At 44.8% G+C, this 24477-nt stretch overlaps 1 protein-coding gene and 2 long non-coding RNA genes across 7 annotated transcripts in view; 1 reads left to right on the top strand and 2 right to left on the bottom strand.

The window, feature by feature from the left end:
- The first annotated feature begins 3361 nt into the window (after nucleotides 1-3361).
- The window catches only part of LOC144128873 (uncharacterized), a 58108-nt gene continuing 36992 nt past the window's right edge, over nucleotides 3362-24477 (top strand). For 3 of the 5 annotated variants that reach the window (XR_013313836.1, XM_077662649.1, XM_077662648.1), the window contains exons 1-16: nucleotides 3362-3867; nucleotides 4001-4084; nucleotides 4655-4705; nucleotides 4787-4833; nucleotides 5061-5133; nucleotides 5199-5280; nucleotides 5360-5495; nucleotides 6102-6147; nucleotides 6203-6332; nucleotides 8977-9035; nucleotides 9645-9757; nucleotides 10140-10192; nucleotides 16379-16459; nucleotides 18837-18889; nucleotides 19696-19832; nucleotides 22596-22701. Coding sequence is in view for 3 of the 5 variants with exons in the window: in XM_077662649.1 (XP_077518775.1) it covers nucleotides 3751-3867; nucleotides 4001-4084; nucleotides 4655-4705; nucleotides 4787-4833; nucleotides 5061-5133; nucleotides 5199-5280; nucleotides 5360-5495; nucleotides 6102-6147; nucleotides 6203-6332; nucleotides 8977-9035; nucleotides 9645-9757; nucleotides 10140-10192; nucleotides 16379-16459; nucleotides 18837-18889; nucleotides 19696-19832; nucleotides 22596-22701 (1368 nt within the window). In the remaining 2 variants the exon portion in view is untranslated. The remainder of the gene's footprint in view (nucleotides 3868-4000; nucleotides 4085-4654; nucleotides 4706-4786; nucleotides 4834-5060; nucleotides 5134-5198; nucleotides 5281-5359; nucleotides 5496-6101; nucleotides 6148-6202; nucleotides 6333-8976; nucleotides 9036-9644; nucleotides 9758-10139; nucleotides 10193-16378; nucleotides 16460-18836; nucleotides 18890-19695; nucleotides 19833-22595; nucleotides 22702-24477) is intronic. The other 2 variants (XR_013313837.1, XM_077662647.1) reach the window with 2 other exon arrangements.
- On the bottom strand, nucleotides 11067-11684 carry LOC144128874 (uncharacterized). Its single transcript, XR_013313838.1, has 2 exons — nucleotides 11544-11684; nucleotides 11067-11238 (listed from the first exon to the last, which is right to left on the bottom strand). It is a non-coding gene; the product is annotated as an uncharacterized LOC144128874 (long non-coding RNA).
- Nucleotides 18544-24477, bottom strand: part of LOC144128876 (uncharacterized) — a 43826-nt gene continuing 37892 nt past the window's right edge. The window contains exons 2-3 of the long non-coding RNA XR_013313839.1: nucleotides 22765-22841; nucleotides 18544-18669 (exon numbers count right to left, since the gene is read on the bottom strand). This is a non-coding gene — a long non-coding RNA (uncharacterized LOC144128876). The remainder of the gene's footprint in view (nucleotides 18670-22764; nucleotides 22842-24477) is intronic.

The following is a 24477-nucleotide window of genomic DNA, read 5'->3' as shown; positions in this document are numbered from 1 at the left end:
AAGCGGTGTGACGTCATGCCAAACAGCGGCGGCGGCGAGGCGCGGCGTGACGTCATGCCAGATGGCGCGGCAAGCGCGCGGCGTCTAAAAGCGGCGTCCGCCCAGCTGCGGTGGTTGCTAGGCAACGGCCCAAGGTCTGTCTCTGTGCCTCCTCGGAGCACCGCCACAGCGAAATCGCAAGTTCGCGGCCAATCTAGCTTACGCTACAAACAGAAAAGTGCACGGGCCTGCCCACTAGCTCATGCTGAGCCACAATCGCTGTCATGTGCAGACAGTAGGAGAGTTCAAAGAGGTGTGACTCGCCACATGAGCGAGAGGCCCTAGGTCCCAGCCCCGTAAGGCCAGGAAGACGCTCCCTTAGCGAGGAGCCGCCGGCTCCGCGGTTTTTAGTGGCACATCACGTGGCCCATGATGCAGCTTGTCGCATGGTTCGACGCAGGGCGGAGGATCGGACTTCCGAAGTTCGCCGGTGCGGCCGCTCCAACTCAGCGTAGCTGTGGCATGTCACGAGGTTGTGACGTCATTTTTTCAAGGCTGACGTCACGCTTTCTCGGAGACGAGTTTGCTCGCTCCTGCTAGGCCATAAAGCTCTCGTTAAAAAAAATTAGCTGCGGTTTAACTACTCCTGAACCTGGTTAGAGAGCGAAAGCTGTGGTGTATCGGGCAACTGGACGCGGCTCGGCGTCTGTATAACATTGAGTGCGTTCCGCACACTGAATAGGCAGCGCGCCCACCCTGCCACCCTGGCAGGTGGCAGTTAATGGTTGATCGCGAGAGGTTGGTCACCCAATGAGCACTACGGCCTATTGCTGCACTGCCGCGTGTCTGTCACAACGTCGTCAGCGCTAATGCATGCAGCCCACATCTCTCTCTCACCATCGCCACGTACCTCAGAGCGCGATTGAGGCGTCCACTGACCCAGGGAGCCAGTTATGCGGCCTTCCTTTCCTCAAAATCATCGCAGTTTAGAACGCTGCGAACGCCAATAAACACAATGAACGTCGACAGCCTATAGCTTCAGTGCCGCGTTTCTGTCATAACGTTGTCAATGCCAACGCATGCATCGCACACCTGCCACTACCGCCACGTTGCTTAGCGGCGGCTGAGTGACGTCATATATGTCACGTAGTTTCTCCTTGGTTCAAGGTCAAACTCGCGCGCACGGTGAAGCTACAGAGGGGAGCATTAAAAGCTTTCGCTTTAAAAACATTTATTTTGAACCATTAAATGCTTACAGCGAGGTGCTTGGGTTGGGGCCTGTTGACCCCTCCACACAATATAGGTGGGGCCCCTATCTCGGGTCCCCATTGGGTTCCTGAGGTCTTGACAGCCGAGTAGGGCTGCATGCATTGCCAGAAACGCGGCACTGGATTACCCACCGTGGTTGCTCAGTGGTTAAGGCGCTCGGCTACTGATCCGGAGTACTTGGGTTCGAACCCGACCGCGGCGGCAGTGGTTTCATGGAGGCGAAACGCAAAAGGCGCCCGCGTTCTGTGCGATGTCAGTGCACGTTAAAGATCCCCAGGTGGTCGAAATTATTCCGGAGCCCTCCACTATGGCACCACTTTCTTCGTACACTCCCTCCTTTATCCCTTTCCTTACGGCGCGATCCGGTTGTCCACCGAGATATGTGTGACAGTTATTGTGCCAATTCCTTTCTTCAAAAACCAATTTTGATTTTCAGGATCGAACCCGCGTCTTTCGGGTCAGCAGCCGAGCGCCATAACCACTGAGCCACCGCGGCGGCGTTCTTTCTCCCTTCCTTCATCCCTTCCCCCTCGGCACGGTTGAGGTATACACTCAGATGCGAGACAATTACCGCGCGCTTCCTTTTCGCAAAATTAATTTCGTTTTCACCCTTACTGCCTATCGCGCAGTAGGGGGGGGGGGGGGGGGGGGGGGGGCTGCGCTCCACATCCTAAAGGCAGCCAAATTATCGCCGAAGGAAAAACAATTGCAACACATAATAATGTGGGTACCGGGACACACAGGCATCGCGGGGAATGCCGAGGCGGATAGGAGAGCTCGAGAACTTACAAACCGAGCTTCCAACCAAACGAGCCTCGAACAGCCTGACGCGGAACCAGTGCCCTTAGGGCACTCAGAAATTCTGAATTACTATAAGGGGGTCAGGATTAGATATTCCACACCTCACAAAAATCTCCACCAGCAGGAAGCGGTCTAATGGAGACAGCTACAAACGGGAAATTTCCCGAATCTAAACATGCTAAGATCCAACCAGGGCTATATAGCAGCAAATGCCCGTGGTGCGAGGACAAAGCCACGTTAATTCATACAACGTGGCGTGAAAAGAGAACAAATGCGGCTGCAATAAACAAAATCCCGAGTACGGAGCAGTGGGAGAGGATGCTTTCCAGCGAGGATCCGGCGGTCCAGGCAGGACTGGTCCGGAAAGCCTACCTGGCGGCAAGACTCAGTGGGGCTCTGGACTAGGGGATCCAACCCTGCCACAAGAGCCACAGACCACGTCAAAAGATGTGAAGAGTGGCTCGACACCGAGACCCACCCATATATTTCTATGAATAAAGTTACTACCACCACCACGCCTTGCCTTACAATAACCAACGACACAGACGCGCACAGAGCATTCTAGAGGCGTTTCGAAGCGTTTGGCGTCGTGTTACGACCCCGCGTCCAACCGGCTTTCAACTATTGCGAGAATGTAAAAGTATGCTTTGTGAAAATTGTCTACCCGCCGCGGTGGTTCAGTGGTTAGAGCGCTCGGCTACTGCGCCGGTGTACTCGGGTTCCAACACGGCCACGGCGGCCGCGTTTCGATGGAGGTGCAACGCGGCCCGAAACGCGACGCGGCCGTTATCTGACAACAGCGAAGCGGGACAGCCGTGCACATTGCAGCGGTGTCCTAATGATGTGTGTGCCATTTTAAACTCCAGCCCTCCAGAAGCACGCGCCGCAGATGCCAACTTTTAAGCGTTTAGAAAAAATAAATAAAGGTTGTTATAATTTGTACGTGCCCCCCAGCTACCTCTTAGTTTCAGTATAGTTCTTAAATAAAAAAAAATACGTAACGCTCGTTCACTTATTCGTAATGCGCGCCAACAGCACTCTTCCAATTAAACTGCGTATCGGGGCGCTGTCTTGTGCTGATTTTGGTAGATACTGTAATCTCAATATTTTCTGGTTTTTCACAAAGGTTATTCGCGAACCAAATGTAAAATAGACAAAATAAAACTTTTCCTGTTGTTGATACGACACAAGTTAAAAACAGCTTGAATGCCACTGAAATGCGTCTGCTTCGCGCCTGATGTGAAAAAAAAAAAAAATGGACTTCAGCCATTTCGCTATGATTTTAACCCTGTGTCAACCTGTTATACCACGTGACCATGCGAAGCGCATTGCGCAGTAGATTCGGCGTGACGAGGCGTAGCGGATTTCCGCGTCCCACGAGGCGTTTGTCGAATGTCCGAAAGTAGTTCTTGCGTTGCGGAAGCGAGTTTGTTGTCTCACGTGACGTAAACTGCTCGGGGTATTGCGTACTTCAGCCACTTTTAAGCCCCGACAAGTGCTCAGAATAATTAGTTTTCGTGTCTTCTGCTGGCTTGTTGTTTCATGTCTTGTAGTTTCTAAATGCGGAAGGACACAACGGCACGTTCAGGCGGGGAGTCTCAAAGCGGCTAGCATGCACGAAAACTGAAGTTTAGGATTTAACTTCGCTCATTGTCATTTGATTATAGCTCGTCTTATCAAACGTCGACATCGTTTTTCGTCATGCCTGTCCTGGACGGTACAATTTCGCAGATGGATGAGTATCTCGATTCTTTGGGATATTGGAGAAAACAGATGGCAGCGGATGGGTCCTGCTTGTTCAGAGCAGTTTCTGAGCACGTGAGTACCCTTTAATTTCCTTCGGCAACATCTCTGCGCCTGTGTATTGACGGAGCAGAATTTTTTGACGTCGAATGGTAGCTGTGACAGTGCTAGCTTACTTGAATGTTTTCTTTTCTAATCGACGGCCTAGGTGTACGACACGCAGTCGCACCATCTTGCGGTACGCCGTGTGTGTGTTCAGCACATACGTGCGAACAGCCATGTGTATAAAAAGGTAGGTTTTCAGTTTGTTCAGTCTCATCTTTGTCGTCTTCTCTTGACGTCTGCATAGTTAGCGCATATATTACAGAACGGCAGCAGTAAAACAGTGTTCGGAACCATTCGTGCACATTTCTAGTTTTCGACGGATGGTGGCTGTCGCGGCGATCGCCCTAGCCACAGTAGTACGTTACGATATCTTCCCGATGAATGTAATGCTGCTTTGGTGTTGTTGGGGGTTTAGTATTCGTATCCGGAGGCGGACGGCATACGGAAAGTCAATCAGTATGAAGGTGATAGCTTTAGGCTTAACGTACATGGAATAAAGAGCTCTAACGCGGCTTATTTTGCAAGCCGTACAAAATATATGAGCATAGCTGGCCCCGTAAGTTGTTCCCTTAACTTAGCCCATCGCAAATTTCATCGGAGAACTTGACCGTAGAAACCAGGTCGACGTATAATAAATAATGTTGGTCGGCTGACACGAAACCGATCGCCTTAATTGGCTGTGGCTACGCGCAGGGAAACCGAAAGAGGGCTTGCTGGGTTCACTAATTGATCTTTTTGCCTCTCATTATTGCTTCAGTTCATAGCGGCGGACATCGAAATGTATGCATCGAATATGGAGGATCCCAAGGCAAGTAAATTGCATGCCACATTCCAGGCTTATGATTTGTTTACCACTTTAAAGAGTAACAAATGCTTACTTTTTTTTCAGGCCTGGGGAGGCCACATGGAGATGCATGCAATGGCTGCAGTCTACAGGTGGGGAAGAGAAAATAGATTTATTGTGATGTTCTGCTGCTCTGACTTTTGTAGTGTGTCTGTTGCTTGATGCAGGGTGAGGCTCATTTTAACATCGAAATCACTGTGTTATTAGACATTCTGTCACTGATATGTCCTAAATTCCACAACAGCCTTTTCCTCCTTATTTTTTCCTGTGCTCATAGTTCAAACCCTTGTTCCTTAACCCAATTTTTACTCTCTTTCAGGAGAGACTTCCTGATATTTGACAGGCCTTGCAGGGATCCATACTATGCAACAGAAAATGGCTTCCCAGATGTGGTGCGATCTCATCAGAGCCATTTTATTTTTGTAATTTTAATACTTTCCCCCTGTCCTGTCCACAGGTGATGCTGTGCTACACGCAAGGCAGCCACTATGACGTTGTCTACCCAAAGTCAAAGCTCAGTGCTACAGCTCTGTGCCAGTGTGAGTATTGGAAATGTTATGAGTCACCTTGCACCACCTCTTTTATTTTTGTGCAATTGTGGTTTGTTCTTGTTTACAGCGATTGTGTACGAGGTTCTCTACAAAAAAGTTTTTGAACTAGGAGAGGATGTTGACTTGGCAGTCAAAAAGATGCTTTATGACAAGGCATACTTCAAGCACAAGAAGAACATGACTTTTGACCAGTGGAAGGAAAGGTAAGGAGTGTACACAAATCTTATTGCTTTGCTGAAGGTTCCTTTTGTGGGTTCAGACTGCAGTGTAGTGGCGTGTTTAGAAGATGTTTCCCATGTCTTACCTGCTTGATGTTGGCAATGTACGGGTAGAAGCAATACGAGAGGGAACACAGGAGCGCGTGGTCTGCTCGCTTCATGAAGCATTGCTGCAGAGAGCAGACGAGAATGGGTGACACTAGGTGCATGCACGGAAAGCGCAGCACACCACGCTTACTGGGCATGTGCTTTTGCCGCAAATTCTTAATGGCTCTTGGCGGCAGTGCCCGTGTTCTCTCTCATATTGCTTCTACCTGTACATTGGAATCCATTGCGTATTGTGAGTCAGCAGGCAATGTAAGGGCCTCTTTTCTTGGATAACGCATGCGCAGTGCACGGTAGATGCACATTCCTGCCTGGGTTTCCACCTCACTTCTGACTTACTTCTTTTGTCAAAAGCTATTCACTTTCCTCTCTCGTAGCACTTTTTGAATATGTTACTAATCTAGAAAATTTGAAGCATCTTGGAAGGGTTTCAAGAGCTTCGTTGTCATTGTGTCTAGTGATACCTTTTTTTTCCTGTTCTTTCAGTGTCAAGTTTGGAACAGAGACCAATGTCCTATCAGAGGAAGAACAGGTATGCACTATATGTTTTGTTTTTGTGGTTCTGTTATCTATGTCTTTCCTTGCAGGCAACTGCATCTGAAGTGATGGTTGCATTGGCCAACAAGATTCCGCCATTCCCATTCAAGGTTGCCAAGGCCCTGGACCCTGTTATCTACAGAAATGTTGAATATGACCTCTGGAATGAAGCAGAGAGAGGTACATGGTACTGTTAGTAGCAAGCCTTTGCCTAAGGTAGCATGCACTTTATTTTTGCTTAGGCGTACATGGACCATTTGCACTGATTAACATTAACCAGCAATTAGCTAACCTTACTGCCGTGCTCTTGTGTCCAGTAGAGTAGCGTCAACTTTAGTGACGGTCTTGATTTTTGAGGCTGTAGTGTTATTCCTTCTCAAGTTGGCTGGTGTCTCCATCATCCACAGCACCATTCATGTACAACAGCTCCTGCTGTTTGTACTATGCATAGGGCTCGATTCCGTTTTTTTTTTTTAAAGTTTCGGATCGTTTATATTGTTCTGTGCTTCCTGTTTTGTTATGGTTTTTGTGTTGTGTTATCACATGGAATCTTATTTCTTCCTTCTCTTTTTTCTGCATCCTTCTTTTCTCTCTTTCTATTGGAAGAGGGCACATGCTGCTTCTGGTGGCAGCGGTCATCCTGTTTCTTTTCTAGTTTTTTGCATCTGTCTTCATGCTGTCAAACCAAATAATGGCGATGATAAACCGAGCACTTTCTAGCGGGAACGAACACTGCAAAGACTTTCAAAACATTGTAAGTTTCTTTTGGGGCAGACATCACAAAACTTGCAGTTGATATGTTTAAGCTTTCTGTATTTTAGGTGAAAGCTGCCACAAGGAATCATGTGATTAAAGCCTCTACGGCAACCATGATTTGGGGCGGTGACTTGAAGCTTCATCCCTCTACTTGAGGGGTGATCGGGCTTTCAGCAAACTTTTTATTTCTGGAAGGATTTACATGAAATTTTTTTACCATATTAGAAATAGTTTTATAACTACCTTCACAAAATTTCATTGTTGTATGTACCGAAAATTTTTCTGGTATATATATTTTACTCCTGATTGCCAGATCTTGTGAAAAGGCTACTGCTGGCATGCTAAAGGTAAAGACATTCTTAGATTTTTTTTTTTTGCTAAGCACAAATTTTGGTTTTGAATTTTTTTGATGCAGTGTTCATTACCATAACTAGATTGAGAAAAAATTTCATACTATCAATTTAAAATTCAAAAATTTGAAAAAAAATGTTTTGGCCTGCACAATGGTCCTAGGAGTGCAACAACATCAATGGGATCAAAATAGATGAAACAGTTGTGAAGAAATCTGCACCATTGTCTAAGCGCAAAACTGTAACTGACAAAATTGCCCATTGTTCGAGTGTTTCCCCGCAATGCACACCCACCGAGCTTCACGAAACAATTTTTTTTAGAGTACTTCTCGGTTGATTTTAGCAATGAAACTCTGGAAGCATAAAAAAACGAGGCATTCAAGAGGATATAACAATTTTCAAAACATAATTTTTTGTCCATTTTTTTGGGGATTTGAAAGTCGTGTCGCTTCTTAACAGCAGCTTTTCTGTTCATTTCACTTATGTGGACTGCTTGTCACTGGGCTTGTCTCTATTACTTATGCGCCTGAGAGCCACTAAGCTGCTAAGTCTTTGATGAGTTTAATGTTAGAACAGCCCCCTTGAAGCTGTTAAGCTCCGTTTGAAGCTTCCTTGACACAAGTTGATTGTGCTGGGTTGAATCTGTGACATTTTCCAGTTCGAAAGAAAAAGCTTTGCCAAAGAGGAGGGCTTATGTAAAGGCTAACTTTGCCTAAGTTCATCTCTGTAGAGATGTAGAGGTGTGTTCTTTAACCATTTCTTCCTGATGCTTTGTCTGCGGCAAAATTTTTGATCATTAAGTGCTGAAACATGTCTTACAAATTTTCATGGGCCGGTTGTCGAAGTGTGACTTAAGTGTATATTGTGGTTGTCAGATTTAGTTATTACTTTGTTGAAAAAGCTATTCATTTAGCCGATATGTACACACGGAAAAAATTTTGCAGTAAGCTGTTTTTATTTTGGAATAAAACAAATTAATAAGCATGAAAAATAGCCTTTCTGTTCAATGAAAGAGAGTTCAGTGTGCTTTGTTTTAGAGATTTAGAGACATGATTGAATAAGAACTGAAAGCAATAGTGTTCCTGTCAACATCTTGGAGGTCTGTACTCTCTTTAGGAGTGCTGTGGTTAGGTGAATATTACAATTGAAGAGTTTACTTATTGTAAAGTAGGCTTCTTCATGATGTGCTTTTCTCAACTAATAGCAGGACAGGCAGTTTTCCAGGCAGGAAGTATATGTGCAATTTGCGCATTTTATGACGTAAGATATGTTGACCTTGTAATAGTGGAACTTGGGCAACACAGCAAAGTTAAGAATAAGGAAACTGGCCAGTGTCTTGTGCAAAAAGAGAAGTTGTATTCTTCATTCTTAAGCACATGGTCAATTTGGAAGGGGAATGCATCAATGAAGTGTGATTTCATGTGCCTTTGTACTATCCAGGAGGCTATCAGGACCATGGTCCAGGAAGGAAAAAAAAAAGGAAACTGATGAAAACAAAGTTTAAATAATTACGTTTAGTATGACAGTGGTATTTTATTTTTTGTCTTTTTTTTCTGCCCTGGATGGCAGAAAACACCTCCTGACAAATGGCTTTTCAATAAATAGTGCTGACATGTTGTGTTGTGCTGGTGTACTGCATTAAAAAATGCTCAACCTTTTCTCACTATGCTAACAATAAGAGGGTCATTGTTAAGCATTCATATTCTTGTACTGTGCAGAGCGACTTCGTGCAGAGCAGCTTGTGACACCTGATCTGGGGCCCGGAGTTAAGTGCTTGGTGAGTTGTAAGGCCCGGTTTGACTGCCTCTCGTATCCCCTTTGGTTATGCATGCGCATGGCCACAACGGTCAGTGAGAAAATGCAAGGCATAGAAAAGGATGAAAAAATTGCTTTTGGCTTCACTGAATGGTAGCGATTCCTGTCTGGTGAAGCAGGCAGGTTTGAAGTGAAGAATTCTTATCAACAGAGAGAGCTTTGCCTGCAGTTTATTGCCTCAATGCTTTGCTATGCTTGTTTTCTGTTTTCTTTATTGCCATCAGCATGTGATATTATCACTTGGGTTTGCCATATGGGCGATACATCACTGGGGAATTGACAAATGCGGCTGTGTGCCCCAGGTTTTGCTAAGTTTTGTATCGTTCTCATTGCTGTAGGCATGCTACCTCGAAAGTTCACCGTCACTTTAAATGAGTGCAGCATGAAGCGATGGGCATTCTGATCCTTACGTTGGTGGCATTTTTGCCACCAAGTAGTTTCATTTTGTTGATGGGCATAAGTTTGCTCAGTAAAGAGATGATGTTTTTTGACAGCCTGCCTGTCTGTCATTTATGTTTGCAACTATGACTGCTGTTTTTTTTTCGCAATTTTAGACCAATTTTTTGTGCAGGTGCGGCTCACCAATGACGAGGAAGGCCACAGTGCCTCATTTCACGGACACATTCAGAAGATGGAGCCCAACAAAGGGCCAGTCACAGTCTTCATTGAAAAGCTGGGGAAAATGTGAGTGCGTGAGCAATTAGGGAGTCCAAAATTGCATGGTGTGGCATGCTGTGAAATGTAGAAATGGATACCTGTGATCTATGAATTGTTGATGCTTATCTGTAGGTGCATGGCTCTCCAAGCAGCCTGTAAAGATGTGTGGCTCTAACTATTACTGGGTTGTGTGGAACCTTGCTCTGGCCTGACATTGCCAGTCGTTGTGTAAACTGGCGCGTGTGGTTTTGAGCTTGAATTGTGTCAAGTTATGGTCCCTAGATTTTAAGAAAAGCGTCTGGCAGAACCAAAGTAGGCTTTGTTCTGAAACTGGAAGTTTTTTCATCTTGGTCTTTTTAAAGAAAGATTTATTAAAGGCTGTGGCGCTGATGCCTATTTCTCTTTAAAGGTGCACAATTTCGTACGAAAGTGTTCAAGCACTGCCCCTCCCAGTTTATAAAGGTAAGGTTTCCATTGTTACGCATTGTTTGCCATTTTGGAAAATTTGAAGCACATAGCATGTGAACTGTGGTTGAGCATAATCCTTGCATTTCTTATAAGAGCTGATGGCATAATCACATTCGTTCCTGTTTGCTGGGAATGATATCTTGAGGCCGCATAGTACTTATTTTTGAAATATCATCTGAATGGCCTTTGCAAAGGATTTTGTTACTTCGATTGTTCTAATACCTGTACCCGTTTACTGCAGTAACACATTCAGGGGCTGATTTAAAGGAGAGGGGATTTTATTTGAGGGAACCATGAAAAACATCATTTTTTTTCCCCCAATGAAAGTCCTTGAATTGCTGAGTGTAGACAGGTGGGCTATAGCTGGTGGTTTGTAACATCAGCCCAGGTGAAAATTTCCTGCTGGGAATCTGCTGGTCCCAACACTGCTGGGATTTTGGCAGATTCCCAGCAGCTGCTGGGACCAGCAGGAGCTGCTGGGACCAGCAGGCGTTGCTGGGACCAGCAGGCGTTGCTGGGACCAGCAGGCGTTGCTGGGACCAGCAGGCGCTGCTGGGACCAGCAGGTGTTAGTGGGACCAGCAGGCACTGAAATTAGCTTTTGACCTCTCGAAATTCGTGAAAGAATAACATCAGTAGAAACGAGGCATATACCACAAATACAGTGCTGTCTGGTATTTGTATCACTTCTATTGTTCTAGTTCCTTCACGCAGAATTTGAGGAACCTAAGCTAAACTAACATGCCAGTTCTGCTCATCCGAGACTGCCGAGCAAACACAGCTCATTGGACACAGGTTCCCACTTGCTGCTTTGACGCATACTAATGCATTGCATGTTCTCAACAGCAGGAGAAGGCAAGAAGCTCTACTTGTCTTGTGCAGTTTAGCATGTTTATTCTCATGTGAATGGACAGTTCACTGCATATCCTTCCTCTTGGATTTTACGACATCTTGAATCTTCTCGCTGAGGATCCTGTTGATGTTTTTTTACGACGGGGTCCACGTCCACGCCCTTTTGTAGACCCCAGTGCTTGACCGTGGCTGCAAAAAAGTATTTACAACAGTTAATAAGGTGCTGCAGAGATAGCTGCCATATGAAAGAAAGGAGGGGTGTGACACAGTAGGATCCAGCAGGTGATTGCAGGGGCATAGTGCGCATGATCCAGCAGGTGATTGCAGGGGCATAGTGCGCATAACTCCCAACTTGCTATAATAACTAAAGAACTTTAGCCAACTCGCTTCTTGGCCTATAAAGAATTATCATTCACTGTTTCAGATTTAATCTGACGTTTAAAGGTGTCTGATAATTATAAGGCAGCTTATAGCTAAGCAGGCGTACTACTTACCACTTGGCGGCTGTCGCGGCTTTGAGCTGCCAGTGTTTTGCTTCTGGCATCGTCCATGTTTTTTTTTAGCATGGTCTCATCATACTCTGCTTTTTTGGATGCCAGCAGAGTTCGCTTTTGCTTCTAAAGAACGAAAAAACTAAAAACACAGGATGTGCTGCAACAAGCATACACTACAACACATCGCAGGTTAAATTTCACGAGATTGCACAATGAAACAAGATATAACACTGCACAATGCAAGCACACCTTCTTCTTTTGGGCTGCTGTTTCCTCTTCACATGTCTCACTTGAAGAATCATGCGGATCTAGAATTTTTGGCATCGCAAGTTTTTTTTTTTTTCATCCTTTCCTGGATTTCTTTCTCCAACTCTGCAGTGAGAAATTCAGACATACACACACATATATTATAGTAACCCAGTTCGCGTGGCAAAATCTCATGCAATTAAGGTGCACAAAACTGAGCCATTACCTCCTAGCATCAGGACTTGGGTGCTGTAGTGACTGCTGTCCTTTCCGTCCAGCGGATCTCTCCAGAACGCGGTATACACAGACCGCGTATTGAAGTCTGTGTTGTTTTTCGGGTTGAAATTCGTAATATCCTTTGCAGGAATCACGTACAACTTATCTATATCGTGCGCGAACCTGACAACGGCAAACATCGCACGTGTCTGTGGAGCGTGATGCACACCAAGGATCACTAATAACTCTGCAAGCGCAGATCAGCCGCAGATTATTTAACTGAATAAGTTCGGATTAGCGAAGTAATTTAAAAAGCTAAAAGCCGCCACAGTATGATAGAACAGAGAGACGGGGATCGATACTCGTCCGTGCACTCCGAGAAGACAGGGAAAAAGGGGAAAAGAAAAGTAAACAGGTACCCAATGTTGCTATCTCCAAAAATCGATGCGACAAACTTCGGACAAGAAAAAAGGTAGTAAGTAAGCAAGTTTTTCAAAACTGATTTAAAACAAAACAATTGATACACAGTTACTTATTAAGTTTTAGTGGCATGTTCATGTAATTAAATGTGCTAATTTACTCGTAAATCAGTTCAATGAGCTCTTGAAGGATAGCCACATCGGCATTTTCACCAGTCCAGGTTGTCTAAATCCAATCCAAATCCAACTAGACGCTTCGTTCAACTCGACGACTGTAGTGCAGTGAACTAGTATATTTTCTGTAACTGTAGGGCCTCCTGCAAAATAGGCTAGGACACGAGTTTTCTTTTTTTTTGTAAGGGCCGCCCGATACAAAGAGAAAGCCCCATATCCAAATCCTGCAGCAGCAACAGCAATCCCCGCCTAGTGCTTCTCTTCGGTCGACGTTCAAGTGCTATTCGGATGGTGGCCGTGGTATTATTGTCACAGTGAGCTGAAAGAATGGGCCGCAGGAATAAGCGGTACCGGCGTTGTCTTGACCCAGGCTGCGATGCTGGTCTTCCGACTTCCACCAGAAGTTATCTTCGGATGTCTGCGCACCCACCGTCTCTAGCTGAAGGGCCTACGCGGTAATCGTCACCAGTGCAAGGGGATACGCACCCGACGTCAACAGCGCAAGGATCTCCGCGGCCGCCACCATCGCCAGCGCAAGGATCTACACGCTAAGCTTCGCCAGAGCAAGGACCTATGCGGTCATCTTCACCAGCGCAGACATCACCACAGGCCACGCATCATGATGGGGATGATTATGGCAGCAGCTATAATTGGTCAGGTCCTACGGAAACTCCTACATCGTCGAGCAATCACACGCAACTGCCTGACTTTTCCGAGCACCCTGAGACGTCAGATCAGACGCAATGCAGTAATTTAACTGTTGAGGACTTCCTTGCACTGACTGTGAATCTTGCCATTGAGTGTGGATTGTCTTGGAAGGCAATCAAAGCGCTTCAAAGACTGATATTATATATTCTTGATAGGCATGATCTTCCATTGACGAAGTATCGTTTTAAGAAAAGCGTTGGAGTTGGAATTCACAAGGCGAAGTTCCACTTTTACTGCTAGCCGTGCATGAAGCTTGTCGCAGAAGCTTGTCACTGTGTTTCTTTATTTAGTTACACCTGTCTCCCAATAAATACTCAAGTTTCAAGCGCTGAAGCAGTTGCCAAATGGCTGTTAATACACACCTTCTGAATGAAACTAGTCATGTCTAGTTGGTTTCCAACTAGCTAGGTCATCTGGTCCAATACACGCCAGGTTGAATTCCCAGCTGATCAGTTTTTCTCCAGGCAAGTAAATAATAATCTCAATATAAAGCCGGTTTCTTCTCTACTGAGACCAGTAGAACCCTTCTGACGACCGGCTACTTGATTTTAAAAGCAACAATATGTTTCAGTTGACTGAGTACAAAACCAGCAGGTTTACTGCTGGGACCAGTTGATCGAGTACAAAACCAGCAAGGTTGCTGCTGGGACCAATCCGCCAACACAAAACCAGCAAGTGGTGCTGCTGGGACCAGCAGGCTCAGACATCAAAACCAGCAAGGTTGCTGCTGGGACCAGTTCCCAACACAAAACCAGCAAGTAGTGCTGCTGGGACCAGCAGGTTCAGACCAAAACCAGCAAGTGGGCTGCTGGGACCAGCAGGCCCAGACCGAAACCAGCAAAGTTGCTGCTGGGACCAGTACAAACCAGCAGATTCCCAGCAGGAAATTTTCACCTGGGAGAGTAGACACCAGCGTCCATGGTGTCTTCTCTGCCACTGTCAGTGTGTTCCATATGCACCGGGCAGATGAGTCATGGTGTTACCTTCAATTGCATTATGCTAATAGGCTGTCCCCTCCAGAATTTACCCATAAATCTGCCTCTGAACATATTCCATGACCTGTAAGTAGACTGTTTCACGGTACAGTCAAGCCTCCTCATTATAGCCCCGCTTATAAGGAACACGACCTTGTAACTTGCTTAATATAAGTGGAACTGACATTACCATCAAAATGTACACCACGACTGGAGTACCGAGTCTTGGCCAGGAAAAAACATTCGTGGAGTCGGTTGTAGAGATAATCAAAGTGCCTCAAACACCCATGCATAGCTGCTGTGCACGGCCACTGTTCTTACTGCAGATGGGAAGAATCTATTGTTCACTATGAACACCAGGTAAAGTTGAAAGCGAAGTTGCATTGCATCACATCAAGGTGATGTAGTGCGGGGACTTCACACCAGTTATCACTGCAGTAAAAGCAGGTAGTCACTGGAACTTTTATAAATTTTGCAGACTTTGCTGCCAGCAAAACAGTAAGTGCGGTCAGCAGAGACCGATATAGAGTAAAACCTCGTTAAATCAAAGTCACTGGGACTGCTAAATATATTAGAATTAACTGAGCACAGCAAAAAAAAAAATGGAACCCGGACAAAATTTCATTGCTTCAATGTGCTACCTAAATTAGACAAACTTTGTGATTACCATATACTGCCACATAAAAGCCTACCTTCCAACTGCCCCTGCTTGCCCAACAAAAAGTAGACTCCAAATCATCCCATATCGTCGTCCCAACGCTGCAACTTGTTTTGTGGTTTCCCACACAGTGGAATCATGGCGCCGCAACTCAAACCAATAAGCGCTTAATGATGCGATCACAAAGACAGTCTGAAGCCAATGGAGATCAATAGCGCAGGAACGCGTTTCGGCGGTCGTGGGTCTTGTGCTGGTGGCTACCCTAGCTGCCTAGCTGGGAGTATTGAAGACGGGGCACTTCAGATATCAAGAATCAGCATCGCTCTGCGGTGCCGCCTCGCGGCTGTGAGGGGCTGTTGCTCTACCGGTTTGTGGCAAAATTAGGATAGAGGATTCCTGCATAGTACACCGGATCTTAATTAACCGGATTGGTGCAGGCTGCCACTTCAAATTATGCGGTACAATTTTCATTAGAAATTACAGGACAGCAGAAATTCTTTGAATTATCCGGGGTTTCGAATTGGTAACTAAGCTTGAATTATCGAGGTTTTACTGTAGCGCGTGATTGTGTTCTTGTTTTTATTTTTTGTGTTCTACTGCTACATGAACTGCTGTCATTTTTCTTGGGACAAGGGCTAAATGTACAGCAAGTTGCCGTAGCCCATGAGTAGTACTGTATTCAGACTAAAGAGTAGTAAAAAGCCACACTTGGGCTTGCATGGGCTTGCATTGTGTGAGTGTGACGTTGCCATTACTCCTTATTTGGACATAGAGAGAGAGAGAGCAAGAGGCTTGCAATTAATTCATCAACTGCCAGGGCAGCTGCTTCCTCCCCGATTTCCATACGTGTAATTACACATGCATTGCATCTGTGTGAAGCTTGAACAGCATTTTTGCTCTTTCAGGCCCAGATTTTGCTTTAAGCCAGTTTGGCTAAAGGCACAGATAATGCGAACTGTTTTCTGGTGCAAAAACTTTCTACTCATGCACGTGGCACCTGTAACTAGTAGTGTTGGAACGCTCGCCCCAAAGTTGCTCGCTGAGCACCACTCAGCAGAGTTAGTATCCTGTCTGAAACAGAGTGCTGTGGGCATAAATACGAGCGGTTGTGAGTACAAAAGTCTTGAAATGAACTAACCTTTGACCTTAGTTCACATGTTGGGACATTGGGATTAAAAGCTGTGCAGCTTGGCTGCAAAGTGCCCCAAAATGGTGTTCCTGCACGATGTCAGTGCGCATTAAAGAACTGCACCTGGTTGAAACTATTCCGGAGCCCTCCACTACGGCACCTTTCTCTCTTTCTTCTTTCACTCCCATCTTCCTCTCTTCTCTTGTGGCGCTGTTCGGCGTCCACCCATATGTGAGACAATTACTGCACACTGCTAACATTATTTGCTAGTGGAAGTAGAAATGTGCAATGTCAACTAATCCTGTCTGCAGCATTGACTCTGCAACAAGGGCTTGTCCCTCACAAGCTGAGGAGCTGTATATACAAGGAAACATTGCTGTCCAGCCTGCAAGGTAATTCTCTTGCAAACTTTCTTTAAATCCTACTCGTTTAATTAGCTGCAGTATACTATGGCATAGTCCTTGGATCATTAATGTGAAAGCATCTCTAGGCTATGTTGACGCGGTCATGTCACCAAAGGATGTCCCCAGCAGTTGTGAGGTCCTCAGAAGATGTAGCGTCAAACGAGTGGTTGTAATCGAAAGAGGGTGATGTCAGGATGATGTTGCAAAAAGAATTATATCGATAGGATGAGTAGTTAATTAATTAGAGCAAAAAATATAAAAAAAGTGTAACGTTGACGTCGATATACTGAGTGGACGGTAAAATGGAAATGGATGTGTAAATGGCAGCAAAATGTTTAATAAATTGAGATAAACAGTTCAAAAGAATTAGAAAGTGTTTAGGAAATGAAAGGAGATAGAAAAAAGGTATAAAAAATTTGAGGCAATTAATAAGAAGCAAAAGGTAATGGACGGGTACATAGTGGGCGGGAACGAAGCGTGGCGCCCAATTTGAAAACTCTAAATGGTTGCCGGGATGAAACGAGGGTATAATCAGAATTATTTGATAACCAATCACTCAAGTGAATGGGAAAGCAACCATGGCACCAAATTTGAAAGGTGACCAGTGTCGAGGAGGCGTCAACCCTTTTGCATTCTTCGAATTCAGGTAGCTGCAGCGATCTCTAATTTTTTGCAGTTCTGGCGCAGGCAGATTTATTTTTCCTCTTGTCCCCCCCACCACTTGAGATTACAGTCAAGTCCACTGATAACAATATTGAAGTGCCACGAACATTCCATTGTTATAACCAATAATTGTTATAAACGGGTAGCACGAAAAAAAGCATAACAACTGCAAAGAGGGGACACGGACGGCAAGTGACATGCGAGCTCAGCCAAGGCATCGTTTTGGTAGCCCCGAAAGTGGCCATGTAAAAAATGTATGAAGGTTGCCGCGGCCATCTCTCGGCTTGAGAAATCCCGAAGAAGCGCAAGGATTTCGCATTCCACTACCTTTTGGCACGAGCACTCGGGAGCCAGACCTCATTGTTATAACCGATAATGCGGCATGAGGGCATTGTAGTAAGTGGGTTATTTTACCATAGGAAATATACAAAAGTGGATGATGTAGAGCATTTCATTGTTGTAACCAATATATTGTTAAAACCAGTATCGTTATAGGTGGGTTCGATTGTAGTGACATGCTGCTAATTTATGGACACTCATAATGTCTAGCTTGGAAACTGCTGTATAGTACAGGATTGTTTGCTTATTTTGCATGAGGTTTCTAGTCGTAGGGACATACCATTTATACTTGATTCTAAGGTGCCCTCGATTGTAATGTGCACCCGTTTTTTATGGTCAGAAAAAAAAAAAAGTGAAATGCCTTTTATTATAACATGCACGAGATTTTCATGCTTCGATAAAGAAATAAATTTTTTCTCACTTGGTGCAACCAACCTTTACTGCAACTGCTCTAATGTCACAACAAAGTGAACGGCACCACTGCATCTCTCACCTTTCCCCATCTGGCTGCCAAAATCATCATTGCTCATTGTCCCTGTTGGAAGCCTTCTTGTCGTTAGCAATGGCTCAGAGTAGTCATTCTCAGTGCTGTCCATGGCATTTGAAATTCCGCACTTCTTGGAGGCCTTGTAGAGCATGACAGACAGAATTGTGCAAAACGTGTTCTTCACACATCCCGCAAAGTCCTGCAGTGAGGCACGCTTCATCCTTTTGCTTGATGCTTTTGGAACCCAGGCGAAAATCTTCAACTGGAAACTTTACTGGGAGTAACTGGTTTCAACTGGGAGTAACTGGTTCCAGTTGGAATTCAGATGGTTCCAGTTGGATGCCAACTTGTACCACTTTGAAGCCCAGTTGAAACGCAACTGGTCCCAGTTGGGGCCAAGTGGGAGGCAAATGGTTCCAGTTTGCCACCAACTGGGAAGTAAGTGGTTCTCTTTGTGGGTCAAGTGGGCAGCAAAAATTCCCAATTGAGGTTCATTACAATGTTTCCGAGTTGTCTTTCTGGCGAAAACCCTGTCTCTTTCACCCTGGCCATTGAAAGCCAATTCTCTGCTTTCTTTTCACATGCATGACTGATCGATCGGTCGGTGAATGGTGATGGTGGTGGCAGGTTTGGACTTAAAAAGATTTTTTGCACGTTCAGGATGCAGTCATGACAAATGAAGGCCTCACTGATGAGACGATCATGGCAGCTGTAAGAAACGAATAAATAAGTAAAAAATAAGATCATTCATCATTGCTCACTTTCACCGTTCTTTAAGTGTGTAGTCATTCACATTAATTACTGTGCTTAGATTGCATGCTGCTTTTAAAGGTGCACAGTGAGCTGTTGTGAAACTTGCTGCTATTCCTTATGCAGACATTCACAAGTCACAACGCAAGATTCTGCGCAAAGAAAAGACAGGAACTAAAGTGAGTTGTGGTGCATTTCATTTGGAGTATTTTTGCTGGTGGTTGTAATGTGAAAATAGATGTGTGCCTTTTGCATTTTTTTTTTCCAGAAGAAAGGTGCATGTAAGTGGCCTTTCTAACTTGTTTTCACATGCCTTAGATGTGCACGTATTTACTGTGCTTTGATGTAGTGATTCACTTGTGCATTGTTAGTGCTGTGTTCATGTTTTTCTTCCCCATTTTTCACTGCTCCTGCTGTGTTGTGAAATCACAAACTAGACAAGTCTTTCGGTTTGTTTGCTTATGGGTTTCTGCATGTTTTTAGGCATACTGAGGCCAAATTGAAGTTGGCCAAGATTTCTTGGATTGCCACTTCCTAATGACAAGGGTGTTGATGTCCCATAAAATACATCCCGAGTGCAAAATGAAAAATTCCAGCACAGGTCATTTGCAAAGCTAAACCGGGACGATGTTGCTAGAGATTTTTTCTTCTGTAGCAGAGAAAAGAACAAATAACGTGTGCGTGCAAGGAAAAAGAAAAACTTAACACAAAAAAATTAAGCGCCTGTGGCACCTGATCTCATCACCAGTTTCACAAGTTTGAATTAGAGTGGTAAGGAAGATTATCCCATTTTCAATTCCCAATTTCTCGTCAGTGAAGGTGCCTTTTTCTATTGGGTTAATGTAGACCAAGTCAGCGAAGGGCCCAGACATTGAACTTTGCTGTGCACGAAAACCTGATGTAGCTGTGCTGAGTGGCTTTTTAAGCTAGTTATATCCATGCATCACTAAAGTTTCTACTGACAACACTGCGTGCATCTGTTTAGGAATGCTCCATGTGGATGCCTGCGGTGGCCGGTGGGACTCGCCTACCATTTGACTTCTCCGGTGCACGGCGCCCGGACTTCAACAGCCCATCACCTCATTTGTTCAAAGGCAGTGACATCTTTGCAGCTGACAACAAGTAAGCTGCACTGCTTGCCGGCCCTTATTTATGCACATGTCAGTGCATAATATGCGTGTATACCCTCCCAAATTTTTGATAACACGTGTTGCATCACTAAATGCAGTGTGTAAAATGCTTCTCTCGGCTACGCAGCTTGCTTGTTCGTGCAGAAATTCAATGTATGGCATAGCAATTAATCGTCCCTTTTCTTTAAAAACATGTTAGGGTGAAGTACTTTCTTGATTCAGTCAGCAGTAATTAAAAATCTGCATCCTCTGCGGCAGCAAAGAGCCAAATCAAGCAGCATACGCAGCTCTGGTTCTGATCGATCTCGCTTCCGATGGGTAACATTAATCCTGTTGTAGGATAACAGGATAACATGAATCCTGTTTCTTAAAGGCTATTTTATTCATTGTTTTCATGTAACATATGTATGGACACACCTAGCATGCTCAAGTATCTTTATTTTAAAATGAATTTCTGGTAATATTAACAAATTTTATGGTCCCTTCAGGTTTTTGTGAAACAGTCAACTGTAATTACAAATTGGCCTATTTCACTTTATTGAGACCTATTATGAGACCCCTGAGTGCTGGTCTTAACTGCGATTGCGTCGTTGTGCAGCTATTGCTTATAAGCGATCACTCAATGAACACCTGCTGGCGAGTGCACAGGGTTCTCCATTATGGGTAGCCATAATCACCGCAGCGCTTCCGCCGCAACCCCCCCCACCTTCCCAACCCCTCTCACCCATGCTCCTACGGTCAAAATGCAGGGCAAAGGTGACGTATGGTTGTGAAACGCTTATTTAAATGTGATGGTATTGTGACATGTACAAAATATTATTGAGCAGCAGTTTTTATTTTTAGTAGTGTCGTTAAAAAACCTGCATGGCCAAACGAGCAAATGCATGGGGGATACTTAGCGCCTCCATTAGATGACTGGGGGGAAAGTGTGCCCCTCCCGCCTGCACGCATGCCTATGCCTGCTAAGCGTATGCACTGCACACGCAGTGCCGTGCCACGTCAGGCATCGGAAAGGGGCACCCAGCACAATGTGCCTCTTGCTAGCTTCCTCTCATGGTCGCGTCGTCGCGCTTGATTCGCGAATTTCACGTGGAGAAGAGCGGCTGCGGCACCTGCAGTGTAACTCGCTCCGCGGATATCAAGAGAACCGCGCGCCCTCAGATTAGAGCGCGATCCGATTCTGCGGGAAGCCCCTGCGCATGCACAGATCGCCCTGAGGGCGTCGCAAGGTGTCGGCCAGCTGTTCACACCCCCACCCTGTCAGGACTAATCAGCGCGTGCTCCCTAGCGGCGCTTGGAAGCTGGTCATGCAATGCTAAATCTCTCCACTGATGCATACCACCGAGCGCGGTTAAGACGCATGCACAGTGAGTAGCGCAGCCGCAGACACCTGCAAGTATAGGTGTCTAGGCTACTTGGATAGCACTAACTCGTGGTGGAACAGCTTGGGGTTACTGACAATTTTTCAATTAAAAACTCTTCGGCTAGCACTTGAAACATATAACAGATTTCATCTTGAAACTAATTTTTGTGCAACACCAGAACTACCGCAAAACCCATATCCCCTTCGACACATGACAATAAGAGCACCAAAATCAAGAACAAATTACGGATTCCAAACGATTAGATATCAGATGACTACCTTTTTGAATGAAAACAGAAATTTTCATGACCTCCTCCATCAATGCAGAACTCAAAAAATATACAAGAGAAAAGTGATTGCACTGTTGACTTCATGACTAACCGGTACATCCTGTGACATATTATAAATTGATAACAGTCAACATGATTGTATATATATTTTTTTTTCCTTTTTATAATTCCCTGTAACCCAACAGCACGCATCTTAACAACTTCGAAGATACCTTAACATTGTTGTACAGTTTTTCCTTTGTTTTTCTTTTAACATGCCAGCAAGTGTAATGGCGACCGCTACATTTATTGTATTTGTTTATTTTGTGTGTGTATGTGCCGAGTGCAGTTTGCTTACCCCCAGGGAGGAAGGCCCTCGTCAGGCACCACGCCTTTTGGCCTCCTTCCTGAAGTGTATGAAACACACTTCAAATAAATACTTTTCAAACTTTCAAACTTTTCAAGTACAGATCTGGGCGCCATGCTCTGAATGCTCGCATCTGTTGCCACGAGCATGAATGGACCAATTCCGGCATACGCGTGGGTGCGCAGGCACGTGACGCGGAGTCGGAGCTTTGGTTAGGTGTGTGCCGCGTTGCGATCCTGGAGTACGAAGCAAGAGTTACAGAAACTATATTCGCTCGGGACGAATACTTCGAGATTTCGAATACCATACATTCAGTTTGAATCGAATATCGAATACTTTACTATTCGACCAAATATTCGAAATTATCGAATATTCGCACAAGCCTATAGTGACACATGGGATTGCCTAGGTGAGGTCTCCAAATTAATTTAGATCACCTGTTGTTTTTTAACGTCTGCTAATACTGTCACACAGATAATGGGTGTTTTTGTGATTCGCCTCCTTTGAAATGTGGCTACCGAGGCTGGGATTCAATCCCGCGACCTTGGGATTCGTAGCCAGATTTCAAATTCCGAAGCCACTGAGCCTCCCATCGTAGGTCTTTTCCTGTAATATCAGTCTGATTCCTTTCTGGCACAGTTACTTTGCCGTTTTGTAATTGCTGGCATGCTTGAACCTGATACATAAATTATGTTGTTTCCATGTGTTGAAGACGTGTTTTGGGAGCATTTCATTTCCACGTGTTTTATCCACCAGGCTGAGGTTCCCACTGAGCCCTTCACCTCCTCTGGACAGAAACCAAGTGCTGTGGAACCAACAAGCCCAGACATTGCCTCCAGGGAGCCCTCGCCCACTTCCACAGGTGTCTGCTTGTGTACCATTGCATAGTTTGTCTTGGCCTCATGAATAGGAAGGATGCACTTACATAAGTAGCTCAAGCAGATTTCGGTATCCTGTAATGGTTCCAGTAGTTTGGTTGGATTACTGTGCTTTCAATGCACACTGAAATGACATAAGTGAAAAGATGGTTTTAGTGAGTTGGAACTTCTTGCTTGCTAAGAATAAGCAGAGTATCGCCTGCTGCCAATGCAGTGGACAAAATCCATGGTGGTAACTGTGGGAAAGAACATCATGGTCTCAGATGTCAAAGACTACAAGCCAATAAAGAAAACGTAGCGTAAAAACGTCAAGGACTCAGAAAGACAAAGACACAGTGCTGTGTGTGCCTGTCTTTCTCGGTCCTTGTTGTTGTTATGCTACATTTTCTATCCTTGAAATGAACCAACAAGCCCAAGTGTCTACCCTTCTAGAAGCCAATACACGGTCATTAACAAGCTACAGTAGAATCTCGATCATACGAATATCACGGGGGTCGCAAAATTATTCGTATCATCCGAAATTTGTATCGCCCAGAAAGAAAAAATTTGTATGCAGGATTTACACAGATCTGTTTTCAGCTGAAGGGGTGTACTTATGACCCTGCGCAAACACCTATTTGTGACGTCGGTGCCGTGCTCGTCGTGCGCCACTGTTCACTGCACGTGGTGCACACCATGTTACTGGCAATTAAGCCACTCACTGCTACTGGTGTGCACCGCGCGACTGGCGACAATAGCAATGTCGAGCTGGGTGCCGCTGCTCACTACCTCTGATTCACAGCGCGTGACTAGTGATCTCAGCATTAGCGATGTGCGGGCAGCAATTACTTGGGTACTTGAGGGTTCGGTCGTGGCTCGCACACATTTGTATCAACCGCAGTTGGGGAGGGGGTTATTTTTATCACCCTGAAATATGTATCAACCAGGATCGTGATTCTATTTTATGAGAGAATGCAATGTTGCCTTATGACGGTTTGACGTTTTTGCAAATGGCATAAAGAAAATATAAAAGCTGGAGATTTCAAAGAATTTGCAATAAAGTTGAGATGCAGTTGAACCTTGTAAGCATAAAATAGAGAACATTTGAAGTTTGTTTTGGTAGTTCTTTTTCTTGGCTAAAAAGAACTAGTTGCGTTCTGATTGTGCCTTGTGTCCTTTTGCGAACAGTTAACTTAAGTATGGCATGAAGCTCTTTTGGTTTTCAGTATAACAGGGTTTATGATAAAGTCCGTGCCATTTTAATGGTCACTTGCAAACAAAGTGAACTTCTGTATGAAAAGTTATTTGGACAAAAATAAAATATAAAGGGAAGGTGGCACTAGTTGCTATGAGGATGTCTTTGCTACATGTCTTGCTCAGTGGACGGTGTAGGGAATAACTGTCACTCTGTCAATCTTTGATGATTGAACTTAGTTTTGTAAATTGCCTCTTGAAAGTTTGTGGTGTCACAATAGAAGTTTTTGTAAACTAATGCAGTTGCTAGTTTTGAAGAAGCCAGCTGTTCTTGAGATATCAGCATTTTGCCAGAACTTCAGCCTGGGCTACTAGTGCATTTTAGTTTCGGGCAGGTTTGTTGTAAACAGGAAAAGGCGTCATTTCGGAGGCAAGGAACCTAAGTGCTAGTGCAACATTCTTTGAGTGTCCAGTTTCAGAAATAAGAATAGAAGAATGAATTGTTGGCAGATATGCCATGAATGGCTCTCAGTCTTTACAATTGTTCATACTGCAAAAGTCTACCAATTCCAGTTAAGGCAATCTCT

Source organism: Amblyomma americanum, chromosome 4 (genome assembly GCF_052857255.1).
Source record: "Amblyomma americanum isolate KBUSLIRL-KWMA chromosome 4, ASM5285725v1, whole genome shotgun sequence".
NCBI lineage: Eukaryota > Metazoa > Arthropoda > Arachnida > Ixodida > Ixodidae > Amblyomma > Amblyomma americanum.
This window is presented reverse-complemented; position numbering and strand designations above follow the sequence as displayed.